The 17714-nt window shown below is 45.5% G+C and overlaps 1 protein-coding gene across 1 annotated transcript; it reads right to left on the minus strand.

Moving 5' to 3' along the window:
• Window positions 1–288: 288 nt before the first annotated feature.
• Window positions 289–2327, minus strand: LOC142216254 (ras-related protein Rap-2c-like). Its single transcript, XM_075283941.1, has one exon. The coding sequence runs from the start codon at window positions 2117–2119 to the stop codon at window positions 1478–1480; it is 642 nt and encodes a 213-aa protein (XP_075140042.1). The 5' UTR covers window positions 2120–2327; the 3' UTR covers window positions 289–1477.
• Between the last annotated feature and the right edge of the window lie 15387 nt (window positions 2328–17714).

A 17714-nucleotide genomic window follows, 5' to 3' on the forward strand; every position in this document is an offset into this window, starting at 1 on the left:
AGGAGATAGATAGATAGATAGATAGATAGGAGATAGATAGATAGATAGATAGATAGATAGATAGATAGGAGATAGATAGATAGATAGATAGATAGGAGATAGATAGATAGATAGATAGATAGATAGATAGATAGGAGATAGATAGATAGATAGATAGATAGATAGATAGATAGGAGATAAATCTGTATTTTTACATGTTTTTACTATTTCTTTCAATTTTACATTCACAAACATTTAAAAATGGATGACAACACCAGACAATGGATACGCTCAGACAATTTTCAGTTGTATTCACAGTTTATTGATTTGTCATCGTCTTTCTAGAACATTCTTTGATGCTTTCGCTGCTATCGGTAGTTGATTAATAAAGTGCAAATGTCCCCCCTCCCCCGCACCACATGATCGACAGGTAAAAGTCCGCAATGTCCATTAATACAACGGCTGATGTAAAGGGAAGAGATATTACATCGCACATGATCCAAAGACAATAACAACAATCACCCTCGGCCTTTAATCCGCCCCGATAAGGGAATGTGTTTGACTCATTACATTATGTCCTGGCTCTATAAAAAGCCTCAGGCCCGGCCCGCGCTGTGCAAATATTTTCACTCTACACTACAGGTTCGGTAATAACTCAGCGTCTTAGAGTACGCTAATGATTTTTAGAAGCCGCCTTGGGTCGCCGAAGCACAAGCAAGACATTCGGGGCGATGCTATAAGGGGTGCAGACACGGTGGCGGCATCTTGGGGACTAAAAGGTCTTTGCCCAGTAATATAAGCACAAGGGTCCCATGACAGATTTTGCTATTGGGTCCCGGTGACCCGATGACGGATCTATACTAATAAGCTACACCATAAATTTTTTGACATTTTTTTTTTTTTTACAAAAAAATCAGTATCAAAGTTTGATCCAGTTCTATAAAACCTTTCCTAAGACACAGTCCTCAATAACCAGTGCCTATAGACTCTTCCACTGTCTCCGCCCAGCACCTATAGGCTATGTGCACACTACAATTTCTGGGTGTTTTTCAAAAAAATTTAAACTTTTTTAATGACTTTTTTTGGAAATGGTCTGGTCCAAATGATGAAGGTCTCGACTTCAAGAAATTTTTTTTAAAAAAATTGCCAAAAATAATCCTACTAATATCATTTTAGAAACCCCCCAAAACATCAGAACAATCGTCGAAATAACAAAAATAACACTACTACTAATAGACTAGCCCCAAACAGGTAGTGTGCACAAGACCTAAAGCTACCGGGGACTTTCTATACAAGGTGGAACCACATGTCCCAGCAACATACATTCTGGTTGGTACAATACACTGGTTATTTGGGTCCCTCAACCACCAAAGGGCCACAAGTGGGCAACCTATGATGCAGAAGAGACAACATGGTCCATGTTCCTCGTAAATGTGCTCAGGAGCGACCAGCGACTCTTAAATATCCATCTTCATCAGTTCTAGGCGTCGGCGTTCCTCTAGGACAAGATACAGTTCTGCTGCTTCCGGCGAGGCTGCCTCCTCCTGGGTTCGGCTTGTGCGCTGGCTCTGCGCCGCTCTAACGCGGGGCTCAGTAAACACGGCAGGTTAACCCTGCGCAAGAGTTCCTCAAAAACGTCCTGAACTTTTTGGTTGAGCTTGGCTGAGGTCTCTACATAGCCACTGTCCCATTCTAGTTCTGCAGTAGCGGCAGCCTGTAGTGCCATGAGCTGTCCAGCGTAGGATTCCACGCCGGGGAACAAGTCTGTCTTGTTTCCGACGACTACGATGGGTATGTCTGTCTCCCCTTTGATCTGGAGGATTTCTTCCCTCAGCCTCTCCACTTCTTGGAAGGATTCTAGATCGGCCAGCGAGAAGACTAAGGCAAAGGCATCACCTTGTTGGATACGTAGCTTCTGCATGGCTGGGAAGGAGTAGCTGCCGCTGGTGTCCACGATTTCAATACTTAATCGGAGGGCATTTGGCTCCGGGTCCAGGCAGTATACCTCTTCTACCGTGCACCGGTGTCGAGGCTCAAATCGGTCATATAACAACTGCTGGATCAAGGATGTCTTGCCCACGCCGGCAGCCCCCATGAAGACCAAGCGTACTGTGCCATTGGATTGCACCGAGATAGACATGGTGATCCTTGCTTGGAGTGGATTCGCAGTCACCAAATGGCTTGGTTGGGTCAGTAGAGGAGATCTGTGCAGAGATGATGGAGTGCCCCAGACCTCCGAGCCTGAATCAGGTTTTAGTCACAGCTGTAGAAATCTCCAGGACTTTGCGCAGCGCTGGGAGAGAAGATGTGCACGCCTCGACTCCTCAGTCACTACTAGTTCTCACACCCACAGCTCACAACCTGCTCCTTCTCAGCTGCAACTCCTACTTTTATGTGAGAGCCCTCGCGAGTCCAACCAATGAGACAGGGAGGCTGGAAAACACCATGTGCCAAGATTATTAGACTTTTTTTTTTCCCCTACACAATACACGTGTCTTCTGTATTCATTGCAATTTATCTCAGAGAGAAAGGATGTGGGAGGTGCGAGCTGCGAAACCAAGGCGGCAGGTTCTAGAAGTGACTGAGGTGCCTTGTCGCCTGCGACTACTACAAGGGTCCAGCTATAGGGGCTGCAGAGGTCAGATCGGTACCTGGTTCTGGTGCCTGAAGGGGTCAAAGGTTCCTTTGCCAGATAAGAAGACACAGAGGTGATGAGAATATCATGATACACATATACACTGACTGACAAAAAAAAATACCGCACCAGATTGTTGCAAAACTCATCCTGTAGTTATATCTCAGGCAGATATGTACATATCTCTGGCTCTCTGATGCCACTTTTGGGTAGTGTACTTTTTAGTGAGAGATTGTTGACAATCCTTGTCCTCCATCCAGACACCGGGAGCTCCTTCATTACTCCTTCATTAACCTACATGTAGGTTTTTTCTGTCCGCTTGAAAAATCGGACATCTTTGTGAACGGACACTTAAGGACAGACACGGACTGTAAAAGAACGCACCCGATGTCCCATTAAATCAATGCAAAATGTAACGGACACAGCTAGTGTCCAATGCTAATGTCCGCAGGATACCCTATAGAACCTGTATACCCCTGTACCCAACCGTATCTCATCTTGTATCCAGGTAGAGAAGCCAAGAAGGTCCTAGAGCCTCCACCTAGTTTGTCCAGTGTCCCCAATAACCTTCTCCTTTGGCTGTAATATTGTCATCACCTCCATAGATCACCATTACATCACACTGAGAGAACGTCAACAGGACAACAACTCCTACTCAGTGTGGTATTATTTCAGTATATATCGGTCAGATATGGCGCCAATGTTTGACCCCTCTGGGCAGTGAGGAGATGGGGTGACTTAGTAGACGATACCCCAGTGATCAGACATTGATGCCGATATTACCTGCGTGTTATCGTTGGCACTATAGCTTATATACATATCTGTCTATCTATGGCTGATGTGGGTGATACGGGAATGTGACTGATGTACATCTGGAGAATCTATCCTGACAGTGACAATCTGGTGACAGTGAACACAAGAAGACAATAGGGCTATTATCATGGCTGACAGCTGAGATGCGATTGTGCTCGAGGCTCTTAGGCCTACGTGCCGCTATATTCATACCATGTCCCAGGCTCTATGTCAAATAAAGCAGACAAGCAGCCTATGGCCTAGCTAGCCCCAGCTCTGCACTACTGAAAGTGCTGATCATATCATATCCACTTCTGATTCCTGTCAGGGACACTTGTCATGGAGATGTGGTGTAGATCCAGTCACCAAATGCATCAATATCTACATCAGTGATACCGAAACTCTTCAGGGACACCCATACAGTATAATGCTCCCTTAGTGGCCCCCCATAGTATAATGCTCCCTTAGTGGCCCCCCCACAGTCTAATGCCCCTTAGTGGCCCCCACAGTATAATGCTCCATTAGTGGCCCCCCACAGTATAATGCCCCTTAGTGGCCCCCACAGTATAATGCTCCATTAGTGGCCCCCCACAGTATAATGCTCCATTAGTGGCCCCCACAGTATAATGCTCCATTAGTGGCCCCCCACAGTATAATGCTCCCTTAGTGGCCCCCACAGTATAATGCTCCCTTAGTGGCCCCCCATAGTATAATGCTCCCTTAGTGCCCCCCCCCCCCACAGTATAATGCTCCATTAGTGGCCCCCACAGTATAATGCTCCCTTAGTGGCCCCCCATAGTATAATGCTCCCTTAGTGCCCCCCCCACACAGTATAATGCTCCATTAGTGGCCCCCCACAGTATAATGCTCCATTAGTGGCCCCCCACAGTATAATGCCCCTTAGTGGCCCCCACAGTATAATGCTCCATTAGTGGCCCCCACAGTATAATGCTCCATTAGTGGCCCCCCACAGTATAATGCCCCTTAGTGGCCCCCACAGTATAATGCTCCATTAGTGGCCCCCCACAGTATAATGCTCCCTTAGTGGCCCCCCATAGTATAATGCTCCCTTAGTGCCCCCCCCCCCCACAGTATAATGCCCCTTCTATAAGCCTGCAAGCAATACTGAAAATAAAATCACATTCTTATTCATTATCTCATGTACCGTCATGTACATTCTGCATGCTCGGCCTGATGCATATGTATGAACGATGCTGAGAAATGACATCCGTGTCGTAACCATTAACCCTGCAGGGGCCACAATTCTCCAAAACGCCATTTAGCAATGAAACATTTCCAGTACATCAGAACAACAGGAAAAACTAACATGATCCGTGTTGTCACAGAGGTGGAGCAACGTGCTCAGCTGTGAGTTCTGCAAAGCCCAGTCCTACCAGCAGAGGGCAGTAATCACAGCTGATAGTTATCATGCACTTATATAGGATCATAACAATAAACATCATCATCATCATATTATTTATATAGTCCCATCATATTCTGCAGCATGTTACTGCCTACATACAACACCGCCTAACATATATGGTGACACGGCGGTGGTACGTGATGATGTGTGTACAATATCCTTCATGGTATATCCATATATTCAAAGTTGTTTCTGCGGCCTCCATAGCAAAGGCTTTCGGGTCAGAGAGTCCATGTCTTATATCGGTGCTCAAGGTGACCTAGGGTGCTTGTCCAACTCAGCCAAGTCTTGAGAGCAAAGACTGGTAAAGTCCAGCTATGGATAAATGTCCCCAAGAGACTCCTGACCCCCGGTCACCCGACCACACCTAGAATATAGTCCTTAACATGATGATTACAGTGTACTGTGCGCTGCCAGGGGCCAAAATATCTCTGAAAGGAGAAGAAACGGTGTAACTTCTTAAAGGGATATTTCAGACATATAAGACCTATCCATGGGACAGATGACAATTGTCAGACTAGGGGAGTCCTGGTCCCGGCTCCCACCACATGCCACAGCAAACCCGATTTGGATGCTGCTGCCGCACACAATACCGTAACTGTAGGAGTGACGCTGGGTTCACACCAGCGTTCGGTCTACTTGCTCAGGTTTCCATCTTCTGGTTTTTTGAGGTGGATTCTGCGTCAAATTTCGGTCCAAAAGACCCCGTGTGAACCCAGCCTTAGTGAGCAAAGCTGCGGCAGAAATCCAAAACTCTGCTTCGGCCTTCTGCCGTGGGATCTACAGGGCAAAAATTTGGAGTGACCACTCCAAATTGCTCCATGTGGACATAGCCTTAGCCTGGCCCTAGTATTGGGGACTATACAGTATAGAGGAGCTTTGGAGAACGTCTCAGTCCTGCAGCCATTTCCAGTAATTTTCCACTTGTGAGAGGTCATCTTGTCTTTCACCTCCTTGTGCTGTCCTTCCAAGGCCATAATCTTAAGATGGCAGGCGATATTTAGCCGCCGCGGTAGCAGCACCGCGCTCTGTAAGCAGCAGCGTCAATGGAGCTCAGTGGAATTTTAAACAAGTCCCGGCCTTCAGGACGCTGCGGCTTTTTATCAGTATGGAAGATGTCCAGCTCGCGATAGAATTGTTGTGGACTTTTCGCTGACATTTTCCACGGTTCATTGCAGATCAAAATAAAAACAAGCACAGCTGAATGGACCCGGAGCAAAACATAAGAACATGTCAGCGCGCCGAATACTCGCCAATAACAGGAACATAACACGATAAGGCCGGGTGCTGGATAGAGGACTGAAGTTAAAGGTACGGTGTTGCCGAAAATATAACCCAAGACTATATACGGTATATCTTATAGGGTTAATACTGTGAAATATGGGGGGGCTATATATGCAGGACATATTATCTAATATATAGGGCAGATTTATGGGGGGCTTCACCACAAATCTCTAGACTGTCCTGCAGATGTCCATTGACACTGTGCACAGAATCGGACTTGATGTATCAGAGTTTCCCAGGTATAAGACCCAATGGTCACGACTCGTGTCTCTGCCCATCAGAACGGTTGGGCCTCTTCCTTTTAATGTGCCGGCCATGTTGTGTTGTGTTTCTGTCCAGGGGTATAACTAGAGGCTCACGGGCCCTGATACAAAAGTTTGGCTCTCCCTGCACGACCATCCGCCGAGTCCCATCCATACGTTTTAGCAGCATTTCCATTTCCCTTTCTTCTCTATCTGGTCCAGACCACCATGATGGCTTCTACATATCATACACACTACACACAAGCTTCCCATCATTCCCATTCCTTGTTGGTGTCCCCCACATAGTACTCCTGCCACGTAATCCCTCCTTGACTATATATATGCTGCTGACCATCTGCTGTTTTTGCCATTGAAATGTTAATGTTCTCCTTTCTGACAGTCGCAGGCTGTGTATCATAAATCTTCTTCCACCAATGCACCAGAGGGCAGGTTGAATACATTTACAACACACAGACTGGAGCCATCAAAGGGAATCGGAAAGAAGATCCAAGACGTTTATCCATACCTACCATGGTGAAGATAACCTGTGGAACTCCTTGGATTCTGGGCCTGGTCACAGCTGTGCCCCCTATACTGCCACCCGTGTTTCTCACAAGTATATGTAAGTGAATCATATACAATAATGGACCCCAGTGGTCCAACAGAAGACAACCCCATTTGTTTTTTGTCTAACCTCTCCCTTAGCTCCCCTGATAAGCCTACCGCCATTACAGGGCCTAAAGCATATCTGTCCCACAATCCCATATTATAATAGAAGGGCACCATGTCCCTTAGCCCAGGGCAGCCAGGTACAATTCTACCACCAGTACGGGGGGTAGAGTCACTTGCCCTAAATTTTTAACACTCTGTAGGACCCTACAAAAACTCTGCCCCTGCAATGTTAATCTCGCCTTCATACCGCCATACTTTGCCCTATTTTTGCAGTCATACACAATGAGGACCCCTCCCATAGACGTGCATGCCCAAAAGGGCATACATTGGCCAGGGAGAAACCTATGGTAACATTATAGTATACATTGCTGGGTTCTCATCGTACACCACAAACGTGATGTGAACAGAGCCCAAGACAAGCAGAGTGATATCCGAGACGATCAGGAACGCAATAGGTTAACATCATTTTCCAATTCCTCCTTGGCATTAACCCTTTCCTGTTTTCTTCGCCAGCTGACTGGCAGTGTTCACTGTAATTGTGTTGGTTTTTCCATAAATATTCGGCTCCACCTTCTCCTCGCATATTTACAGATCTGCTGTTTGCAGTAGAAAATTAAAGCATCTGGCGGGTGTTTAGTTTACTACGCGGTGCCATGGAGCGCACAGACCTCCTGGTTTATGGCCCTCACTGTTTTGATATAAAATACAGCCCTTATGAGTTTGGGGAGAGGCCATCGTGTTTATGTCACGCGGACTGATCCCTTTAACCAGTTCAGGACCAGACAGCGATCGCCATTTTTAGCACGTGTCAGATGCCATGTATAGTTTAGGATAATTTATTTCCCATTTAAAGGGAATGTCACCGAGGTAAAGCGTATTAAACCAGCAACACAGTTAGATAGGTAAGGCTTACCTGAATGTAACGCCATTTTCACCATATAAATTTGTGCCTGTGATATTCATTCATTTCACATATGCAAAAGAGCAGTCTGGAGCACTGAGGGCAGTTCCATTGCTCCAAACTGCGACACCCCACATTGCTCTGCAGAGCAACAAAACATAGAGATGGGAAACAGTTACACTGTATATAGGAGTAATCTACTGCACTGTCCGACCCCCAAATATCTAGACCCCAAGTATTGGGATGAGGGGCCATTATTCTAGTATCACTAAATATGGTGAGATGAGAAGCTCCAAGATATACAGTATATCCAAACCATCCCACATACTCCAGACCTTCACTAAAGTGGCATTAAGAAATTTAGTGAGTAAAACAGAAGCCATCAGGAGCATCGTGTAATAATGTTACTACAGGGAGTGACGCTTATCACTGCACGATCGCACCCAACCAAGACAAGCCGACTGTAATAAGTTACCACGCTCTAATGACCCAGGGCTGGAAGATCAGTATGCAAGACCAAGACCTGTTTCACAAGTGTCCTAAATATACAAGACTGTAACTGCTATCATACTGTAGAATATAACTACTATAATACTGCCCCTATGTACAAGAATATAACTACTATAATACTGCCCCTATGTACAAGAATATAACTACTATAATACTGCTCCTATGTACAAGAATATAACTACTATAATACTGCCCCCTATGTACTAGAATATAACTACTATAATACTACTCCAATGTACAAGAATATAACTACTATAATACTACCCCAATGTACAAGAATATAACTACTATAATACTGCCCCCTATGTACAAGAATATAACTACTATAATACTACTCCAATGTACAAGAATATAACTACTATAATACTGCCCCCTATGTACTAGAATATAACTACTATAATACTGCTCCTATGTACAAGAATATAACTACTATAATACTGCTCCTATGTATGAAAATATATCTACTATAATACTGCCCCTATGTACAAGAATATAACTACTATAATACTACTCCTATGTACAAGAATATAACTACTATAATACTGCTCCTATGTACAAGAATATAACTACTATAATACTGCTCCTATGTACAAGAATATAACTACTATAATACTACCTCCTATGTACAAGAATATAACTACTATAATACTACCTCCTATGTACAAGAATATAACTACTATAATACTGCCTCCTATGTACAAGAATATAACTACTATAATACTGCTCCTATGTACAAGAATATAACTACTATAATACTGCTCCCTATATACAAGAATATAACTACTATAATACTGCTCCTATGTACAAGAATATAACTACTATAATACTGCTCCTATGTACAAGAATATAACTACTATAATACTACTCCTATGTACAAGAATATAACTACTATAATACTGCTCCTATGTACAAGAATATAACTACTATAATACTGCTCCTATGTACAAGAATATAACTACTATAATACTGCTCCTACGTACAAGAATATAACTACTATAATACTGCCCCTATGTACAATAATATAATACCGTTTTCATCTTTTTATCTATGAGGCTACAGCAGAGATCACATAACAAGCACTTTTCATTACTGGATTACCTTTGTACATTGTGAACTCATCTCTATGTATTTCCCTGGGGTTGGAAGTTGATTAACATGCATGAAGGATATTTGTGCAGAGCGTAGCGGACTGAGTACTACACAATGACAGGACACAGTATGTGGTGGGATATGTCCTATACCATATATAAGGAATGAGCTACTGTGTTAGGTGACTGTACACAAGAGCTGACCATCTACAAGTCTCCCACATGAAGGCTATGGGGCCGGAGTGTCCTGAGCTACGTCCTGACCACAGATACACGGCAGGTGGGAGATGTTATCAATCCTGGAGGATAAAGTCACCATCTATTTTAATGTTTTAAGATTCGACCTGAAATGGTTCAGTGTGAGGTGACGCGTTCTCTGAAGTATAGATGACGACTCCGAACACAACACCATTAATGTAATGAGGCCTGAGCGGGCCCCAAACACTGAACAAAGCGTTTCAGGACACCCAAATAATAACCATAAGTACACCCCCTATGCCTCACTTCTTGTCCTTTTGCCAAAAACAGTGCCACTTATGTTGATAGGCAGCAACTGGTATTGCACCTCAGCTCGTTTCTGGAAGAAAGCGGCCATGTTTTTCTAACCAAATACCATACATCTCCTTTACCTCCCATTCCCCCCTCTCTGAGATTAACCAGCGAATATCCTCACGGCAGAGGGCTGTCCGCAGGGCCGATATTTGGATGGAAGTTTGAGGTAGAATACTGCCTCATAGTTCTCTGCTATTTGTTCTGTGTGACCTTAGCCATAAGCTTTGCTTATCAGAGTTGTAGCTATGGGGTCTGTAGAGGGTAGGCCCTGGTGCCTGAGGGGGGCCACATAAGAACACCAATATGATGGCAGGAGGGGGCCTAATACCAATTTATCATTAGGGCCCACTGGCTTTACGTTGTTCCCGTGCGCCTCGTATTCCATCTTCTTCATATTTAACCCTTTCCCTATTATCATACCTGTATTTAGATGTAATATTTAACCCACTCTGATATCCCATTCTCATCTTCTGTCCACCATCACTGCTCCTCATATCCAACCCATTACATATCGCCACTTTGGTCCAAAAACAGCGCCGCATCTGTTTATGGCAAATAGAATAGCGGTATATTTTACATGGAGGGATCCCCAAAACCCGCTGAACCCCCTATGGTTACGCTCCTGATACACCACCATTCCATCCACATGTGGGTGTTCCATTCTCATGAGTTCGGGCCCCCCCATACACATATTCCCTATCGTGTGAATAGGGGGTAAATAGTTATGGTAACAGTTAAGAAAATTGGACCGCCAGTAGCCGATTGTTCCGACATGGATGACTTGTCATGTCCTGTTCTCTCCGGCACCCTCATCACATGCGGCAGACAGCTGGCAGGTACATGGCGCGGAGCCGCTTGTGCTGCTCTGACAGGTACAGGAGATTGATGGTATTTGGGAATGTAATCAGCAGCACAAGCCGGTGTTTGTGGAGGGAGGGGAACAGAGGCGGCCAGAGATAGAGCCGCTAATCTCATGTTGATGGGCATTAAGGATCAATACTCCTTTATTTGATTTAAGTAGGTGTAATTTGTGCTACTTTATTTCTAATATTAACCCCTTCATGCCTGACATATGGCACAGATATTATAAAAAGCGTTTGCAATAGACAAGAAAGCATTGAATATAACTAGAAGTAACACCCGTGTTGTACCAAAGATCTAATTTGCATATTGATAAAAATGGTGACGGAGATAGCAATTCACAAGGGGAAAACACCGTGTGATTCAGGTAACTCTAACCTATCTATCTGCAGGGCTGGGGTGATATGCTGGTTCTGGTGACACTAACCTATCTATCTGCAGGGCTGGGGTGATATGCTGGTTCTGGTGACACTAACCTATCTATCTGCAGGGCTGGGGTGATATGCTGGTTCTGGTGACAGTAACCTATCTATCTGCAGGGCTGGGGTGATATGCTGGTTCTGGTGTCCGTAACCTATCTATCTGCAGGGCTGGGGTGATATGCTGGTTCTGGTGACACTAACCTATCTATCTGCAGGGCTGGGGGGATATGCTGGTTCTGGTGTCCGTAACCTATCTATCTGCAGGGCTGGGGTGATATGCTGGTTCTGGTGACACTAACCTATCTATCTGCAGGACTGGGGTGATATGCTGGTTCTGGTGACAGTAACCTATCTATCTGCAGGGCTGGGGTGATATGCTGGTTCTGGTGACTGTAACCTATCTATCTGCAGGGCTGGGGTGATATGCTGGCTCTGATGATGTGTACCCATACTGACCAGGCTATATTACTAGGCCGAGTTACTAAGCTTAATGGCTCCTTCACACAACAGGGTTCATGGGCTGTGTGCTCGGCGTTATAGTAATGGCCAGCACCGGCCCCATAGACTATAAGGGTTGTACAGTCACACGACTATAGGTTTAATAGTTTGTGTGAACAATCGGAGAATAAATAGAAGCAGTCACTTCTCGGATCCCTCATTAACGTCAGGTCTAGGAGGGATCCATGAAATCGGATTACCCTGGGGTGTGCACTCAGCCATGAAATAAGGTGCAAGGCTATGTTATGTGAATGTGGCCTAAAGCCGGGGCGCAGGCACTGATCGATTCACCGCATTCACTTATATTACCGGCGATTGTTATGTCATCTTCCTCTAAATCCTGAGATAATAGACATGCACACTTGGCCGGTCAGAACCGGTATCTTTATGGGGTCAGTGGCCAGGCCTGACTGAGCTTGGTCTGGGCCACCGAGCAGTAATACTTATGGCTGTCTTACCAACCACCAGAGTCTTACAATGCCCTTGGATGTCTATAGATGGCTCAGGGGTCTATAGGTTTAGGTATGAACTCATTAAGACGTGTTCAGATATGGAAGTGAAACGGTTAAGCGGTAGTGCTGATACGGGTTTATTGCACCGCCACCATCCGCACATCGCTCTCAGTCTATCATCGTGACTTTAATCAGGATCCTGTTATTCCGTTTTATCGGTGACCTATATTCTATTCATTGGCACAAGTGACATTACTTACTTTGGGTTTAGTTTTTGGCTCCGCTCTGGTTATTTTGTTATTTGGACTTTAACCCCTTTTATGGACCAGGAGATAATCAAGGGCTCCGAGCACTGGCACCGCACCGAAGATGGGTAGGATCCGGCAAATAACGCGGGGACATGCGTATATTGCTCTTCTGATAATAATTGTTTTGGCATGGTCACACGCCTAGCGATGATCCATGAAGCTTCGGGTTTACGACCAGGCTTCCGGTGTATTTGTCGCAATGTCTATTGGGATGGGAAATTTGCCATAAGCCAAGAGTGTGATCTGGGTGCAGGAAACAATAAAGGAGTGGTCTCAAATTGTTCACCCCTGTCCATACGCCTGATCAGAACTTATTAGAATGGCGACGACCACCAGTCCCACCCAAGTTTAGCCTCAGGTTGAGTGTGGAGAGCAAGAAAGGCCCTGCTTACTCTACCTTGTGGGACAACCCTTTTAATGGGTGCCATAGCCGACACTTCTTTGGTTGGCTCTAGTGAATGTGCCGCAACCCGTTGGAAGGAACCAGGGTATAGTAGTAGTGGCCATTGTCAGCAGTGGCCAGCAAATGCAAATATCTCCAGCTCACCACCTGAGTTGGGGCAGTGATGAGGAGGCTTGCACGATACCTCATGGTGGTGGTAGCTTCCCCGGGGTTCTTCTGGTTGAAGGTAGTCTTCAGCCTCACTAAGCCAGATGATGGGACCATGGTGGTATGTGAAGGAACATCTCAGGAGACAACCTGATGATCTTTACTGAAGAAACGCAACAGCAATGGGTGCAGCCTCCAGTTGGTGCAATGGAGGTTCCACTGTAGATGGTGGTATCAGCCAGGTAATGGTTTCTCAGCAAGTGTAAAGATGTCTACATTTAGTGACATATCTCCATCGTCTGTATATATATTTACGTTCTTGACTCTTCCACTATATGGGGGTTGAATAAATAAGCCCCAGGGATGCCCTGTCTACCTGTAGGGGTGCAAGGTCTAGTCTGTGAGACTCTTGGACAACCTGAACTTCTCTGACTCTCCTCGCTCTAGGCTGACAATGGCTCTCACTATCAGGAACCTCCATACATGTCCACACTCACCAGTGACTCACAGTCTCTTCCATTTAATCCAGCCATCAACGGGTCTGTCTGGACCATGGCTCTCCAAAAAGGAGCTTTGTACCTACATCCTCAGTGGAACACCTCCAAACAAGGGAGATTACATAGAAACATACAAAATTGGTGAAGAACCTAACTTCATCCTTGCATTTACCACCCAAAAAGTTTCAAAAATCAACACATGGACCGATTAGGCCAGCCCAGAAGGTTTCCTTGAAATCCAGTCTTTCGTCTGACACCAAGACAGTCCTCTTGCTTATAGTTTTGGGCACCGACCTCCCACAGAAGTAGTGAAAATTAATCTATATGTATGCCGGACAACCCCATTACAATGGCAATCTCTGGAGCTCACCCTTCCCTATCTATTTCCATCGGTTCTATACGACGCACCCCGCAGGTCACTGTTGTTATTTTCCAGAATCTACATTCATGTGGAATTGATGCTGAGGACAGGTAAACATACCTTAAATAGCACCCTCCTTTTTGGAAAGACTGAGGTGAGATACTATCCCCGGACTTGGAACTGACGTCAGCTACATCTGTACCTGAAACCCAACACTCGCTGACAGAGGCGACCAGCGCACTTATTCCCTGCTTATGAATCTGAATCAGGGCCGGCTGCAGGGTCACGATCTGCGCACAAGTCCAATGATGTAACACTTTCCTAGTCATACCATGCCCAGTGTGCGCTGTGTCAAAGCAAGGTATCAAACCCAAAACATTTCATGCATCACCATTGTATACTGCAACTTTAAGGGTAGAAAACCCAAAATTTAGGAATGGGTCCTCTATTGATAACCCTCATCTATTAGCTAAACTTGAGATACAGTCTGGTGCAAGTCATTGTTTTAATGAAAATGGTGTAATGCATCATTTCTCCTGCGGAGGCGCTGTAGGGAATTGAATAGGTTTTCCTAGAAATTGCAGCAGACTGACTGTGGACCCAAAGTGACTCGGCATAAAACTTCACATTGCCGTTAGTTAGCGGGCCTGATAGTAAAAATCAACACGGAATGATGTGTCCGATCACTGACTACTCTTTCGGCCAGTTGGGGGTCTCATCTTTTGGACCCTGAATATTACATCTCCTTATAGGTCTAAATAGGGCAGATTTATTATACTTTTGTGCAGGTCAGGCTTTTGCAATTTTTTTGTGCCAGGGCACCATGGCAAGGGGTGCGGGATATGGCTCCGGCCCAGCCAGGTTCAAGATCATTACCCCAATTTACTGGGGTAAACAATTTCGATGCACCACAGAGGATGCGCCTGATTTAGGATTCTCTAGTGGGTGAGATTTATGAAGATTGGCATTTTGTACGCCGGTCTTCATATCCTGCATTGGCCTCATTTATGACAAGGTGCAGGCCCCCTCGAATCATTGCTCATAGAACAGATTTTAGGCAGTAAATGACCATAACTGTGGGGCCTAAAGAAGAAAAAGTTGCAAAATTTTTGCACAGAAATCCGATTTAGCGAATTTGTTCACGCCTTCTACGCCTGAACACCGGCGCACGAGATATAATAAATCTCCCCATGTGTTGACTTGTGATATCTGCACCTGAAACCACAAGGTGTTGCCCATAAAAAAACACTATAAAAATGGCTACATCTGTGATGACAAGGCCAACAAAAAGAAGCGCCAGTGCTCTATATTTAGCAAGCGGCAGAACACAAATAGACCACACCGCTTCACGTGAAGGGATGTTGGGAGCCTCTTTTATGGCGCCATATAGACTTCCTCGCTACTACACCCATTCCATATCAGCCTCGTGTCTGTTTAGTCATTGCTAGGACCAAGTTTTTACGTCATCGAATACAATAGAGGATAACGGCATGATTGGTGGGGGTCCAACTGCTGGGACCCCCACATTGTGATACCTTTCCATTCGTCCACTATGGCAGTGCTGAAGATAGCTCAGTGCCGTATTCGACTATCAATACATAATGAAAGGAGTGGCAGGGCGCAGGACTGAAAAACTGGACCCTTCTTGGAATTGGTGGTGGTCCAACAGTCGGACCGTCACCGATCATGACGTTATCCCTATCCTACTGATACGAGATCTTTCCAAAACTTAGGACAACCCCTTTCACTGCTCAGAAGAAGGACACCACAGTAAATAAAGTAGATTTCCATTTTCATCTTGGATGGGGCTGGGCGAGGTTCCTACTGCAGACAGGACACTGGGGTAGGGGACAATTGGGGTAAGATGGAGTCTCATGAGGGCACAGCGAGACCTCGCCTCTATACAAAACCTTGATGATAACATGAAGAATGGCTTCCCAGTTGGGAGATAAGACGGCGCTTACGGGAAAGGTGAGCGCAGAGCAATCCTATTTATAGGTAGATGCTTATTCATGGCTGTACGGCGAAATCATTTCTATTCATGAAGAGATTTCTCGGCAGCAGCGAGCGGCCGGCCCCAGCCGAGCAGATCAGATAAAGGGACAATACTAAGCTGACGGCTGGGACAGGTGACATGGAGCAGAAACCAACAGCTTATATGGCCGACCCCAGGACTTAGATGAGATTCTGGCTGCGGTTTACCGTTTTGTGTACTCAGCTTCTATGCATATCCATGGAGAAATACGTCAACCCTATGTGGTCTGATCTGCCCTCAGGTCTTGTCGCTGGCATGTTTAGACACATCATATAGATTCAGGTCCACACCTATGTCCAAAATGACGGTCCTCTGACACACCCCATAATGGAGACAAGAGCGAAAGATCTCCATGAGTGGGACCTGAATCTATTGGCTAGGGTGACTTGATTTTCGCTGCAACCTAAGACGGCTATGTCACCCTGCAGCACCTTCACGAATCGAGTCCCATTGAGACCGTGAGGGGGCCGCAACTGTCCGCCATTAGACATTGCTTGATTTTTTTTGCAATAGGAAGTGCGGTACCGGAATTGGGCACGAGATGAGAGCCGTGGCCAAAATCGCTCTGTAACCCTCGCCTAAAAACATATCCTTTAAGAATCCCAGACAGATCATCTGCTCATAGCAGTAGTTCTTTTTGTCATGTGGACTGTCTGCAGCTGTCAAGTGAATAGGGCTGAGCTGCAATAAAAAGCAACGTACAGCAGCGCAGAGGCTGCAGCGATCACCTGAACTCTGTTCCAGCTGATCAGTGGGGGTTCTGGGTATCATCAATATTACAATCCCATTTGATAACAGCAGGATGTCTGTGTAGCGCATGCAGGTGTGTTGGCACAGATCAGGATCCTGCACGGCCCTCCAGTAACTCGCACAGTCGTTGATAACACATTTATCAACAACCCCTTTAAGGTCTGATACTTCAGGTATCCTAACCTGTTTGACAAGCAGCAACTTTTTACTAATCCTAGAACAATGCAGAAAGAGAATATACTGTTCTCAGTGTGAACCTCGGCCAAGACATGAAAGTACAGCAGACAAACAGCCTATAAATCCCATGTAAATAAAAACTGCACATTCTGTATCTGATGCCTCTGAAATCTCACATCAGTGGTCTCCAGTCCGTTGCTCTTGTGAACCCCACAACTCCCAGCATGCCCAGCCGCTCTGCAGCACTGACATTACGCCGGGAGTCACAGGCTACAAACCCCTAAACTGTAATACTCCAGCTGTTGTGTAACTAGAACTCCCGGCCTCAGGCTAATAGGGAGCATTAGGTACAAGAGCGCCACAGTTCGGAGACCGCACTATTAAAGGGGTTTACATATTGATGACCTATCCTTACGATATTGGTTGAAGTCGCCGCAGTTTGGGTGAGTGCTGCGGCTTCTTCGCTGAATATCAAGCACAGCGCCACACACTGTATAGTGGCTGTGCTTGGTGTTGCAGCTCGGTGCTATTCAATTGAATGGAACTGAACTTAACATTACTGGTTAGTGAAGAGGAGGCAGCGCTGAAGCAGCTAATTTAGAGGGGTCCGGGTATAAGGATTGCCTCTTCTACGATAGAGGTCCTCAATATATAAATGACTCTTTCCAGTGCAACCACTGGGCCCCTCACCAGAGCGGGGGTGCTTTAGCTCTCTGCTTGAGTGA

Source organism: Leptodactylus fuscus, chromosome 8 (genome assembly GCF_031893055.1).
Source record: "Leptodactylus fuscus isolate aLepFus1 chromosome 8, aLepFus1.hap2, whole genome shotgun sequence".
Lineage (NCBI taxonomy): Eukaryota > Metazoa > Chordata > Amphibia > Anura > Leptodactylidae > Leptodactylus > Leptodactylus fuscus.

Bases quoted from the DNA above. Each gene is read 5' to 3' on its own strand.
- LOC142216254 (XM_075283941.1), bottom strand. From the start codon at position 2,119: ATGTCTATCTCGGTGCAATCCAATGGCACAGTACGCTTGGTCTTCATG.